The 13335-nt window shown below is 35.9% G+C and overlaps 1 protein-coding gene across 1 annotated transcript; it reads left to right on the forward strand.

Annotated features, from left to right (window-relative positions):
* Window positions 1-5052: 5052 nt before the first annotated feature.
* LOC140139401 (uncharacterized) lies at window positions 5053-10463 on the forward strand. Its single transcript, XM_072161164.1, has 3 exons — window positions 5053-5205; window positions 6327-6447; window positions 7107-10463. Exons 2-3 carry the CDS (start codon window positions 6362-6364, stop codon window positions 8362-8364), a joined length of 1344 nt encoding a protein of 447 aa, XP_072017265.1. The 5' UTR covers window positions 5053-5205; window positions 6327-6361; the 3' UTR covers window positions 8365-10463.
* Window positions 10464-13335: the final 2872 nt, after the last annotated feature.

Consider the following 13335-nt stretch of genomic DNA (forward strand, 5'->3'; position numbering starts at 1 on the left):
ATCCGAGAATGGATTCTTTTGTTAATAACATTTGTCGCTCAGCTTCTTTTTGCTCTGTATAAAATTGACCAGATCAGAAAATATCTTGATAAAAATTATACTGGAACGCTTGTTCATGCTTTTATTACATGTCGCCTTGATTAAATCAATTATATAATGGGTCGTGTCAAATCTTTGATTTTGTTTTGGTATCGTGATAATTTCCGTATCGTAAATTGTAATTTTATTCATTGAAGTACAGAATCACGATACCAAAATAAAATCAAACATTTGACACTGCACACTATGCCATTGTTGATCAAACACTTGAGTACAGATCTATGTTCAAGCGAATCAAACACTTAAATAATCATACAAATGACAAAATTTAATAATTATGTATCTTTGAATCACTGTGCTTAGATCTAAATAGAGTATCTCCAAACATGCAACACTTTGTGTCAGAGGTCATAAATATTAAAATCCACCACAAATTATATTTAGTTTATGTTCTAACCTCAGATTTCGATATTATGTTGGCCACCAATAAAGGTAATACCGAGCTAAAATCGTTAGCGAATTGTAACTTTTTTTAAATGTGTGCCATTAAAACCGTTTCCAATATTCCTATTTATACTATGAAATATTGAAAAGTAGGTTTTCAGAATGTATATAAACGCATCCCAAAAAGAAAGTATCCAGTCTGATTTTGATCCATAAAACAAAGATGGGGTCTTAAATCAAGACCTACCAAAAGTATGTTACAGATAACTTTATTCCGTATGTTTTGATACCTCATTTGTCCACATCAATGCAGAATTGATGACACGATTATCTTTGGAATGCAATTACCTCAATTAAAAAAATTGCACTATCCCTATTGATGTGGTTTTCCTGCTTCTCAAGATTCTTTATAAAGGTACACAATATAAGAGACGGGTTTAGACTTTTTGACTTCACTTCATGTGTTTCATTCAATACAGATACTCTTTTACTCCTTCCTCAATGTTTTACCCTTCACTTTTCACAGCCAATATCTGGTATGTCCTCCTGCTGCATCAACCACTGCCAGACATCTAGGGCGCATGTTCTCAGTCTTGATCTATTCCGCATAGTTTGATACCTCATTTGTCCAAATCGATGCAGAATTGATGACACGATGATCTTTTGAATGCAATCACCTCAATTTTAAAAGTTGCAGTAAATTCCGATTGATTTGGTCCTGCTACTAGTGCATCGATTTGGACAAATGAGGTATCAAACTATGCGGAATAAACTTATCTGTAACATAATTTTGGTAGGTCTTAATTTAAGACCCCATATTTTACTTATGGACCAAATTCAAATTTGATACTTTCTTTTTGGGATGCGTTTATATTAAATACGTTAATGCTTTATACAGTTATGCTCTCAACACAAAGTATGGACACAGGGGCATTTCTAACCGTATTTTGATTTTAATGACAAGCTATGAAAAAAGAGTGAGTCCTCATGTTTGTCTTTGTCAATGTTGAGATATTCGAGTTGTTGCTATTTAAATGACTTTTCTTAGAACTTCGCCTTTCTTGCTTGCAAAGTCGGAAACCATTTCTTTGAGATCCATAGTTTGACTGAGCTCCTGTTCTATTGATAAAGTAGCCAACCCAACTAATCTTTCGTGGGTCATCGTTGAACGCAAATAAATCTTAATCAGTTTTAGCTTAGAAAAACGTTCACAACTGGCAACAGATACGGGAAGGGTCAGAAAAATGAGAAGAGCTACGAAAATATTAGGAGTGTTACCAGACAGACCATTGCTGCCTAGATATTTCAGCACATCTTTGGGTCCAAGTCGTTTAGGAAATTTGAATCCTAAAACTGTCAATTCAATGTACAAATCGGTTATCTTTTGAATTTTCGTGCTGCAATTCCTTTTCAAGGACAAGACAATGATCCATACATTTTCTGTGGTGTTTCTTTTTGTCCGCCCGTGTCTTCTTTCCTTTTTTCTGCCCCGTTTTTTCTTTTTCTCAGGTCCCCCTTTTCCTTTTCCACCCTGTCCACCCTTTTCTTCTTTTTTTTCCGCCCTTTTTTTGGCGCCCCTCTGCATTTGCCGCCCTAGGCGACCGCCTTACCTGGCCTAATGGTCGGAACGGCCCTGGGTAAAGAAATACATAGTTGAGCACCAATAGATGAATCCAATTTCACGCATTCCTATGCCTCAACATGATGCAGTCATGTCTACAGTAGAATTCAACTCGACCTTTGCAGGACTTAAACCCCATTAAAAGCTATTAAACCAAGATAACACTCATTGAAAACAGCTCAACTGATTAAATCATATCTTCTCTGGTTAAATACACAGAACATATGTTTCTGCATTACACGTACAGTGGAGCAATGAGCTGGGATTATACTTTCAGTTGGGTGAACGATTATAAAGCGAGCGCTATAGAGAACAATTATGTGTGGTCTTTGTTTACGAAATGAGACAATGCGTGCTTATTGTTAACCAGCGTTCTTGAAAATGAGAAACATGGTGGTTTGCAGACTTAACACGGTTTGGAAATAATTTCTTCATATTTTTTGGTGTTATCTGTCGTTTACATATCCTTCCTAAAACACCAAAGTACGCATATTTCCAAACATCTAAATTAGCTAAAAATTTAGGACATGTTACAAAACTATATTTTCTAGAATTTTAGAAGAGTACTTTTAATATTGGCCGGTTATTTTTCACACAGCGACGTTAACTAGGCAATGTACTATTACCTATAACATTAACTAAAACACCAAAGTACGCATATTTCCAAACATCTAAATTAGCTAAAAATTTAGGACATGTTACAAAACTATATTTTTGAGAACTTTAGAAGAATACTTTTAATATGTAATTTTGTAGAGGTCACGCGTCAATGGGAAAGAGCACTGTGTATTGTGTATAGGAAAACGGACAGTAACTGCAGTATGATGGCTGCCAAAGTTGAGTCCCCGTCGGCACTGCCGTCGGCTCAATCTCACCTTAATGTGAAATAATGCGGCCTTGGAGGGTATTTTAAACTGAATTCTATCACCCGTGTCACACGTAGACAAAATATCCAAATCCTGACCATGACTTGGCTCGTTGGATTCGTCTATACTCCAAATATTTACGGTAAATCTGACTAATGGTCATATGTTGACATATCATGTGTTCAGGAAATCACGTGGCAACATTTCAAGATTTCAGGCTTATTTACTAGTTAAATTGTCATTTGTATTCTTGATTATTTATCTTTGTTAATTATTATATCTTTTAAATGCTGATAAATCGTGGTTGGCTGCCCATATATCTGTTAAATTCAATGTTTAAAGAATATAATTCTACCACGCAGAGGGGTCACACAGCAGAATTTCACACTGCCCGACTTTGCTAGATTTCGGAGCTCTGCACTTCAAATTCACGTACATTTCAAAGTTTATACGAGTAATATATTTAATATGATACTCATTGTTTGTTATAACAAACTGGTACACGAATATACGAGCTTATTACCTACACAGAAAGGGGATTTATACACATTCACTCAGCAATTTGACATGCCTGGCGCATCGAGCCATTATCCGTCTGCATAACATGACTACCGCCTTGCTACCGCCATAGATGAACTCCTGGATGGGGCAGCTTTAATTAGCATGAGGCCACATTGATATGTAAATAGCGTATTGTTATTTAAATTTGTGCCCGGACGTATTGAGGGCGACAGTCATGTTATCCAGACGGAGAATGGCTGCATATGCCGGGCATGTCAATTTGCTGAGTGAAGGCTGATAATCACCTTTCTGTATAAGGTAATAAGGTAATAAGCTAGTATATTTCGTGTACCAGTTGGTTATAACAAAAAATTAGTATCATATTAAATATATTAAATGTATAAACTTTGAAATTTACATGAATTTGAAGAGCAGAGCTTCGAAATCTAGCTAAGTCAGGTGATGTGAAATTCTGCTGTGTGACCCCCTCTGCGTTGTAGAATTATATTCATAAAACATTGAATTTAACAGATATCATGGGCAGCCAACCACGATTTATCAGCATTTAAAATATATGTTAATTAACAAAGATAAATAATAAAGAGTACAAATGGCAATTAACTAGTAAACAATCCTGAAATCTTAAAATGTTGCCACGTGATTTCCCGACCACATGATATGTCAACATGTGACCACTATTCAGATTTACTGTAAATATTTAGAGTATTGTTACACGGCTTGCACATACACTGTGCATTTCTTTACCTCCGTATAAAATCAATAATTCATTCTGGGAGCCAAGTAACATTCTGTCTGCTCAGTGCAGATTGGTATTTTATTTTACTTGAGAGCATAATAGAAATACATAAGACGAATAGGGCGCCATGATCGAAGGTCAGGTCGGGTATCAAAGGTTATTATAACTTAAATACTACTTGTATTTCACACCTTGCCTCTGTCACATATTTCCTTCATATTATTGACAGCAAGTCCTAATTTTGACTTTGCTATTGCAAAATGTCATTTCATATTAAATTAGTAGACTTTCTTTGAAAAAACATATCACTGGTGCCTGATGGGAATACCCGTCCGCCATTTCATTAAACTGGATCGTTTTCGCCTGGTTTGTGCCCAGATGTATTGGGGCGCGCTATACTCTCATTGAACAGGCAAAGTTCGCAAAACTAACAACGTTGTTATTTGCCAAACTCAATTAACATGATCCAGGGGTCGAACATGAATTATTCATAACGAGCTATAACGGATCGATAACTGGCCTCACTTTCTAGCTAGTAAACCAGCTGAATTTTTCATAGATTTTGCGTTGCTAATAGTCAACCGTGAATTTAGTGTCACCCCCTTGCTACCGCTCTAGGGCGCAAATTTGAATAACAATACGCTATTTACATATCAATGCGCCTCATGCTAATTAAGGTTACCGCTTCCAGGAGTTATTCTATGTTAATGAACCCCTCCATTCCACGATTACCACCTGCTCCAAATGTAAAAAAACTCGCTCCAAATAGATGTGAAACGTATAATAACTATGTGACTACTATAACTGGCCTTGAGAACAATACTATATGTATATTTAGCTGTGACGGTTGCAGGATGGCTTAGCGGCTTTCGAAGAACAGACAATTTTTAGATTTGTTTGTGGATTCAGGTCTTGTTTGCTTGTACTTCTATAGGATTTACTGTGTAGTGGGTGCATCCAGAGACGGTGCAACTTGTGTGAGTATATTTGTGGCAGTTTAGCAGCTATTAAAGTTGCAGTGGTATTGTTGAGTAGCTATAATATGCAACTCGAATGTTATAGGGCTATAGAGTTAGCATGAATTTTTATTGAAGTGGCAACTATCGTGTTACAAGCTATTTTTTATAAATGAGTCCTGGCTATCTTACAAGTAAAATTACCCACTATATCTAGGGGATATCTAGTCTGGGGGCACATGTTTAAAAGGGTTATCGAGCTGGGAGGGGGGGGGGGGCTTCAAATTTACAGTAAAACACCAAAGTATTTCTCTATTCATAATGAATCAGAAAAAGCATAGTTTGACCTATCTATGATGTACGGGTTGCTCCACAAGGGCCCAAATTTCACTGACGTTTAATAAAAATGGTCCCAAAATGTTACACTTAGAACAGCATTAGAAACAAAGAATAGTTTGCCAAATCTTAGATGTTTGGTTTCACGATCACAAGATCAAATGATGACAACAAGGTGAACATGATTGAATGGGTTTTAACGTTTAGGTCCCTCTTACTCAGGCAATACATTTTTGACCTAACTGGGTAATGTTTATGGTTACCCATACTTTTAAAAAAGGAGACGATCCTGAAACAGTGATCGGAGTGCCCATCTCTCTTTCATTGGCGATTGGGCCAGACTCCTCCATGTAATGTTGCTATAGGGGATTCGCTACACATCCTCTACAGCGAGTATGTTACCTTCCCAGCATTTAAGAATACCGGTACCCATTTAAACACCTAGGTGTTTAAAGAGTAATCGAGATAAAATGCCTTACTCAAGGGCACAACACGATGGCGTCGCCGGGGCTCGAACCCGCAACCTTCCGATTATGAGTCAGTGCCCGTTCCGCTAGGCCACCGTGCTCCTCCATACCTTTATGAACTGTCAAAAGCAGTGACAATTACTATTTGATCCGTCTTAAACTAACACAAAGAAGGCACGTTATTAGCAACGCCCCCACCGAAATCAACCGCCTGAAAAACCCATTAAATAAACTAAATAGCTTTCTTTAGACACCAAAATCTCACGGAAGGAGGCTGTAAATTGTATCACCCACCGTTAATGAACGAATGTTTGTTTTCATGATGGCTTCTTTTTTCAGACACGAAAGGGACTATACAAAGAAAGGTGGATACCATGGTTGCAATTGACATGCTAAAAGTGGATGAATTACTGATCATATTCAATCTTTTATCGCTCTTTGACAAGCTTATGGCGTTAAGGTAGACTTTATTGACTTTATCAGAATTAATATGTTCCCCGACATTGTTAAATGTAACCTAAGTGTAGCTCTTCTAATATGCGATTTCTGAAAGTAGATCCTTGTGAAGAAAAACGTCTGGGTCACGATACTATCGAAAATGCAAAGTATATCATGTATATTACTTGTTTCGTCGTACCACCACTTCTAGATCATGCATCAGGTAGAACTACTGTACGACAAACATGTACGACAAACATTCTGCTTCATGTTGTTAATACGCAATCTCATAATTTCAAGGTTTAAGTTTACTAACTCATCAAACAGGAACAAATAGGTCACCCAGGTACAAAAGTAAAAAAATATCTAATTTTGATGACCATAAATATACACAATATTTGTCTTGTGATAATGCAATTTAAGGAATAGTTTCAATCCCTACAGATAAATACATCGAAATAGGGCATACCTATTGAGTCTTATTTGCCCTCGTACCAATAGCATAAACATGTCCTAGATATTGCAAACAATTCTTTTGCTAAACTGCTTTTACTAGACGAACATTTCAATACAATTTTCATCAAAATCTAGTTTTTGACTTGTGCTGCGCCAGGCCGTAGATAATTAATAATATATTTTATTGCATTAATACGATTGCATTCTTTATTCTTATTACTCTAGAGTGTGTAAAAAGTGGTACAACATCATCCTGGATACCCATGCTTGGAAGATCATCAACCTGGAGGAAGAAGGCCCTGTCCTTGAAGAGATCGATGATGCGAAAAAGAAATACCAGCGCTTTACTTCTAAAGATGGGAAACACGTCTTTGATTTCAGGCAAATTCGCACACGCTGGATGTTTCCAACCTCACATCAAGCCAATGTGCTGAAATTTGTAAAACTTTATGCCGGTATGGTCTTACAAGAGTTACGTGTTATTGGAATGTGTAGCTCGGTTGTTGATATTTTGCATAGTAACTGTCCAAACCTGAAGCGTATGCACTTTTCTATCACCGACGATGAAATGAATGCTATCTGTAGAGATCAAAAGAAAGTGTGTTATTTACAGTCAATTCTTGTGGAATGCCGAATATCATGCCATCGAAATACGAATCCAAACCTTGAACATGAGCAAATAATGAGTCTACTTACCCAATGTTCCAATTTGCGAAGTCTGACCCTCCAAGGTTTTAATCTGTCATCATCTGGTTTACAACAGCTATCAACACACTCACATTTACGAGAAATTCAATTGCTCAATTGTAGTTGTAATCAGATCGACCGTGTTGATTTTCATTCGACGCACATCGATGATATTTTGACCGATTCAGTTGGCTCCATAACATCAATGTCACGTTTTCGCCTGTCAGGCCAGCATTCCAAAATTGATAACTTCATGGTGGCAATTGGTGGTTGGGAGTATCTTCAAGACCTATGTCTCAAGGACGTTTGGTATTCAGAACAAGCATTTGAGAAGATGGTATCGAGACTATCACATCTTCAGTCACTGGTTCTAAATCAAGTAACATCACCCGTTGTGTCTCTTGTTGGAAAGTATCTGAGGGAACTCAAATTTCTAGATTTGACAGAGGGATTGCGAAGCATAAACTGCGAAAGCCTCCGGTCATTGTGCCATCAACCCTGTTTAGAAACACTCTGGTATTGTGGAAATTCTTCGTTGTCGGTTCACACCATACATGCTATATATGAAGTGATAGGTACCCTGGTAAACATCAACTATGTCAAACTTACAGGACATAATGTGCAGTATTTATACAACCACCAGGTATTCCCCATTGTTGAATCCGTAGAGATTGAAGTCGTGGATCTCGGGAATAAAAAGTTTGATTGTGCTCTGGGAGTAGTTAATCACGTTGACGCAAAAGTTCAAGAAAAATGGACGAGAATTGTTATGGGTCAACCAATATTATTGATATAACCGCATAAAGTAGTCTGATGAAACCACTAGTGTATTGGTGAAACGTCACTAAAACTGTGAGTCGTCAACATTATTTTTCATTTCTAACATTTCAAATGAAATTCTAAAAATTGTATGCTAAATAATTCCACAATAAGAATGTTTCTGTCAAGGAGGCACTTTATAATAAAATCTAAAAGTAGCCAAAACATTTTACCACATAATCAAAAAACTAGTTGATGTTATAAACACAATCAAGGTATGTCAACAGTTTCCTAGGCAGTGTGGTAAATACATACCAATTTAACTGTGCCTATGGAAAAAATACATGAATGAAATGATTGAAGAAATACTTTTCATGTGTATCAAAGAAGGCGCGTAGGTGCAGTTATTTTTCGGCTTTCTTAATGATACGCTGCATTAATTATATGCATTTATGACAAATCATGGCAAATGACATGGTCATTATTTAAAATCGGATATCATTTTAATAGTAACTAACCTTTAATACATATGTGTAAAGTATGGAATTGGGTGTTATAAAATACACACGATAAGAATTCCATATGGGATGGCCTTACAATTAGCGCGTGATTGTTTTGTCTGCGTTTTGGCACCTTTTCGGGCCCAATTATAGCGCTGATTATGTTTGTCACGGCTTTGAGGCTTTTACTCCATAAGATATACGGTGCCAATTAGCGCAGATTATGTTCATGTCGCGTCAGGTTGGGCATTTTCCATGGAGTTAGAAATATGGTGAACAATGGCAATTTGTGCCCTTAACTAGCGCAAATTATGTTCATTATCATAGGGAATAATATGTGCCCTTAAATTGCTGCGGATGATGGTCTTGTCCGGGTCAAGGGTCACTTTCCCATGGAATCTAGAAGTTGTTAAATTACTAATAACGTCATAAGAAATAATGTGCCTTTAAATACGCGCAGATTATGATTATGTCTGGAGTCATATTGTAAAAATGTTGATATTTTGCATAGAAATTGTCCAAACCTGAAGCGGATCCACTTTTCTATCACCGACGATAAAATGAATGGTATCTGTAGAGATCAAAAGAAAGTGTCTTATTTACAGCAAATTCTTGTGGAATGCCGAATATCATGCCATCGAAATACGAATCCAAACCTTGAACATGAGCAAATAATGATTCTACTTACCAAATGTTCCAATTTGCGAAGTCTGACCCTTCAAGGTTTTAATCTGTCATCAGCTGGTTTACAACAGCTATCAACACACTCACATTTACGAGAAATTCAATTGCTCAATTGTAGAATGGAATCTAGAAGTTGTTAAACTACTAATAACGTCATAAGAAATAATGTGCCTTTAAATACGCGCAGATTATGATTATGTCTGGAGTCAGGGGCATTTTTCTTTGGTATGAGATACTTAAGAAATCCCATAGAGGATATCCTTTACAAATAAACCAAATGATCTCTCGGTTGGCATAGAACATGGCCACCACAAAATGTTGGTTGTCTCTCATGTTTGTTTTTGAGTTCAATGACAATGTAAAACTTATATACAACATTGTACTATTGAAAAAGTTAATGAGTTGAAATATCAAGGAGTTAAATTTGATTGCAATATGTCACGTTCTTCTCGCGTTGATTATTTATCCACAAATGTGTCAAAAAGAATTGGTATTAATAGGCGTCGTAGGTATTTTCTTCTACATCACCCTCTTGTTCTGTTATCAAATGCTCTTGTAACCCCCAGTTTGGATTATGCTAGTTCAGTGTGGTGTAATTGTTCTCTTGAATATCAATGAAGGCTTCAGGTTTTTCAAAAATAATTTAGCTAGAATAATTCTATATGCTGATATTAGGACGCCAGTAATAGATATGTTAAACTCACTTGGGTGGCTCCAACTATGATGGAAAGATCATATGCTTATTCTTACATTTAAATGTTTAAGAAATCTTAGTCCTACAATATTCATCATCTCAGTTTGAATGTGTTCATAATACTCATTCTCATGTAACCAGAAATCATTCTTCTAACACATTGATTGTTCCAAATACAACATTATATGTAATTCTGGTTTGCGTACATTTCATGTCAGAGCTGCTCATATTTGGAACAGTTTATCACCAATGATTCGAACTGATATGGAAAATATGTCTTTAGACAATTCAAAACAAATGTTCTCATTTCATGTTAGTCTAGTTTATGAATTCCTAGTTGTCATTGCATTTTTTTGTTTATATTATATCTATCTTATATTGTATCACATACAATATTATACTGTATATTATGTTTTGTATTGACCGAGGGCTTGCATGGAAAGCAGTGCTGGTCACTGAAGTTGTTACCCTCAATGAAGAAAGAATAAACTAAACTATGTTTTTTTGTTTTATCATGTTTCTTACTCCTTACTTTGTTGTGTCTTGCTTTCTTTTTATTTACAACATAAGTCATTTATCTTTTTTGTGGAATAAAAGGTAGCACTGAAAAGGGACGGTTTGGGTTTTCTTTGGTTCTTCTGAAGTGAGTTTACAGTGCTGCTATGCCCTCTACCTGGTTGTCTACCTGACGAAGACATGTGTCAACCCTGGCCTCATTGCATCAATTGCGTTGCGTACCATCATTGTGCGCCGGATACTTGCGAATGCAGCAGTAATACCCAGCAAACATAAAACGTTTTACAAAAAAGTTGTATTGTTTTATTTTCGGAATTTGTAAATTTCAATATTCCTTGAGCAATGTAAAACAAAAAACATGAAATAAAACCTTAATGAAGATCCAAAATGTAGGTATATTTTCACTCAAAAAAGTAACAACTTTGGTAAAAATTCGTAGCGTAACTATACGAGGCCTTAATTTAAAGAGCATGGTATCTTTTTCATTTTAATTGTGTATTACTGTGTTTTGATTGTAAATCATCATGTAATTCAACCATTTGGCTGCCATTTTGTGTGATATAAATAAATATACTTATAAGCAACCTAAAATTATTTTCCCCGGTCTACGGATATTGCACACACCCGCATTGTTTGTACGATCACTATACAGTTCTGCGTGCCGTTCATATTTCCTGATAATTAATCAAAATAATAATGTACTCTTTTAACAGGTGGATCTAGGTGTAATCAGTCATTCACACAATTGCGTGTTGGCATGGTATCCATCGTCGCAACCGGTGTGGCAGGTGCTCCTTAAATTAGGGGCAGAAAAACTCCTGTGTTTTCATTCTGAGATTTCTATTATAGTACTGAGTTTTGAAAATACAACGTGGATTTTATCATTCTCATATTTTTTTTTATTACAGTGCTGAAAATTATTACGGCATAGATATATCATTCTTATGTTTTATATTATAGTACTGTGTTTAATTCTTGTTTTCTATACTAGTGTTGTGTATGTGCTGTGTTTAGCAAATGCAGCATGTTTTTTTCATGTAGTGTTCTACTGGATTGAGCGTTTTGAGCGTTTCGACAGTATTGTTTGTGGGATATGAGAGCACATCAGACATATCGAATTACATTCTGAATACGAAGAATGTCTTTCAAAAGTATCAACTTTTAATCATTTGCCATAAAATGTGTATTACATTGCAAATTTATACAATAAATACTGTCCAAACGTTCATACCCCATCCCTTAAAGTCCGTGATTTTGAAAAATAATATAGCATGGATTTCCAGAACACAGCACGAAGAAAACACAGCATTAGGCCTATTAGAAAAACAAAAATGTAAACATTTTCAAAACACAGCATGAACACACAGCAAATTGAAAATACAGCATGGATAATCATTCTTATTTTTTTTTATTATAGTAGTGTGGTGTTTTCGTGCTGTATTTTGAAAATATCTTTTAATTTAGTGCTTATCATCACTATAGTCAGTCCGGTCCGACTGCCTGATCAGGAAATACTGCCGAGTCAGGCAGCATGTTGCCTGCGCAGGTAACACAGGCTTTGGTAACCCTTCCAAATTTGACAGAGTAAGGACTAAATTGTTGATGGTAATTTTATAAAAGATCGGTGGACATTTTACTTTGACACACATGAGCTACATGTAAGTTTTTCACCGGGCGAAAAAAAATCCGCCGGGAGGAAAATAATTTAAATAACAAAACAATTTCTAACGGTTTTTTAAAACTTTGATTTAAATATGCAAATTACCTTTATTTTAACTAAAATTGATAAAAAATACTACTGATTGTACATCCATTGATAAATTTATATATTTTACCTATACTTTTTTACTCTAAACCAAGAAATAACGGTATATTATAAGATGTTTCTATTTGAAATAGAGCATTGCATTGTGGAATGCTCTATTTCCATGCTGCCTGCGGACTCGGCAGTATTTCCTGATCAGGCAGTCGGACCGGACTGATAATAGAAAACATAAGAATTAAAAGGGCATTTCGTGATCCACAGCCTCATCCCCCCATTCTTTTCCAAAAAAGTTGAGATTTTTATACCACTGGATACCTCTGGCTACATAATGTTTATGTACCAAATATTTCTTGCAGATTAATTCGTTTAGCAAAAATATCGCCAAATTTGAATTTCGTTCTGGTGCACCAGAACGAAATTACAACAATGGCCTATGGAGTAGTGTAATACACACAATCATGCATAACTCGCTAACGCAAAACCGGTATCAACTGAAATTTTGGGAATGAGCTGTTTTCGTGGATATCTACTGAAAAATGTCATAAAAAGAGGACGCTAGGATCACGAAATCGTCCTTTAAATCAGCTATAGTGCTGTGTTTTCGTGCTTTGTTTTGAATATACAGCATGGATTTTCAAAATGACTCAAAATGAGTTACGGGGTCAATACAAAGTAATTCTGTAACAAACACATGCACCTAATAACCATAATTTGCTTTAAAACAATTAAAGTCCAATACGTAACAAAATCGAAGGAAAACACTGTCAAATAGAACAAAAACAACAACAACAAAAAAAAACCGAAAACAACAACACAGCCCAATACGTAACAAAACCATTTGTTTACTAC

Source organism: Amphiura filiformis, chromosome 18 (assembly GCF_039555335.1).
Source record: "Amphiura filiformis chromosome 18, Afil_fr2py, whole genome shotgun sequence".
NCBI lineage: Eukaryota > Metazoa > Echinodermata > Ophiuroidea > Amphilepidida > Amphiuridae > Amphiura > Amphiura filiformis.

Bases quoted from the DNA above. Each gene is read 5' to 3' on its own strand.
- LOC140139401 (XM_072161164.1), top strand. From the start codon at position 6,362: ATGGTTGCAATTGACATGCTAAAAGTGGATGAATTACTGATCATATTC. The intron at 6,448-7,106 runs GTAGACTTTATT...TTATTACTCTAG, and splicing joins GACAAGCTTATGGCGTTAAG to AGTGTGTAAAAAGTGGTACA.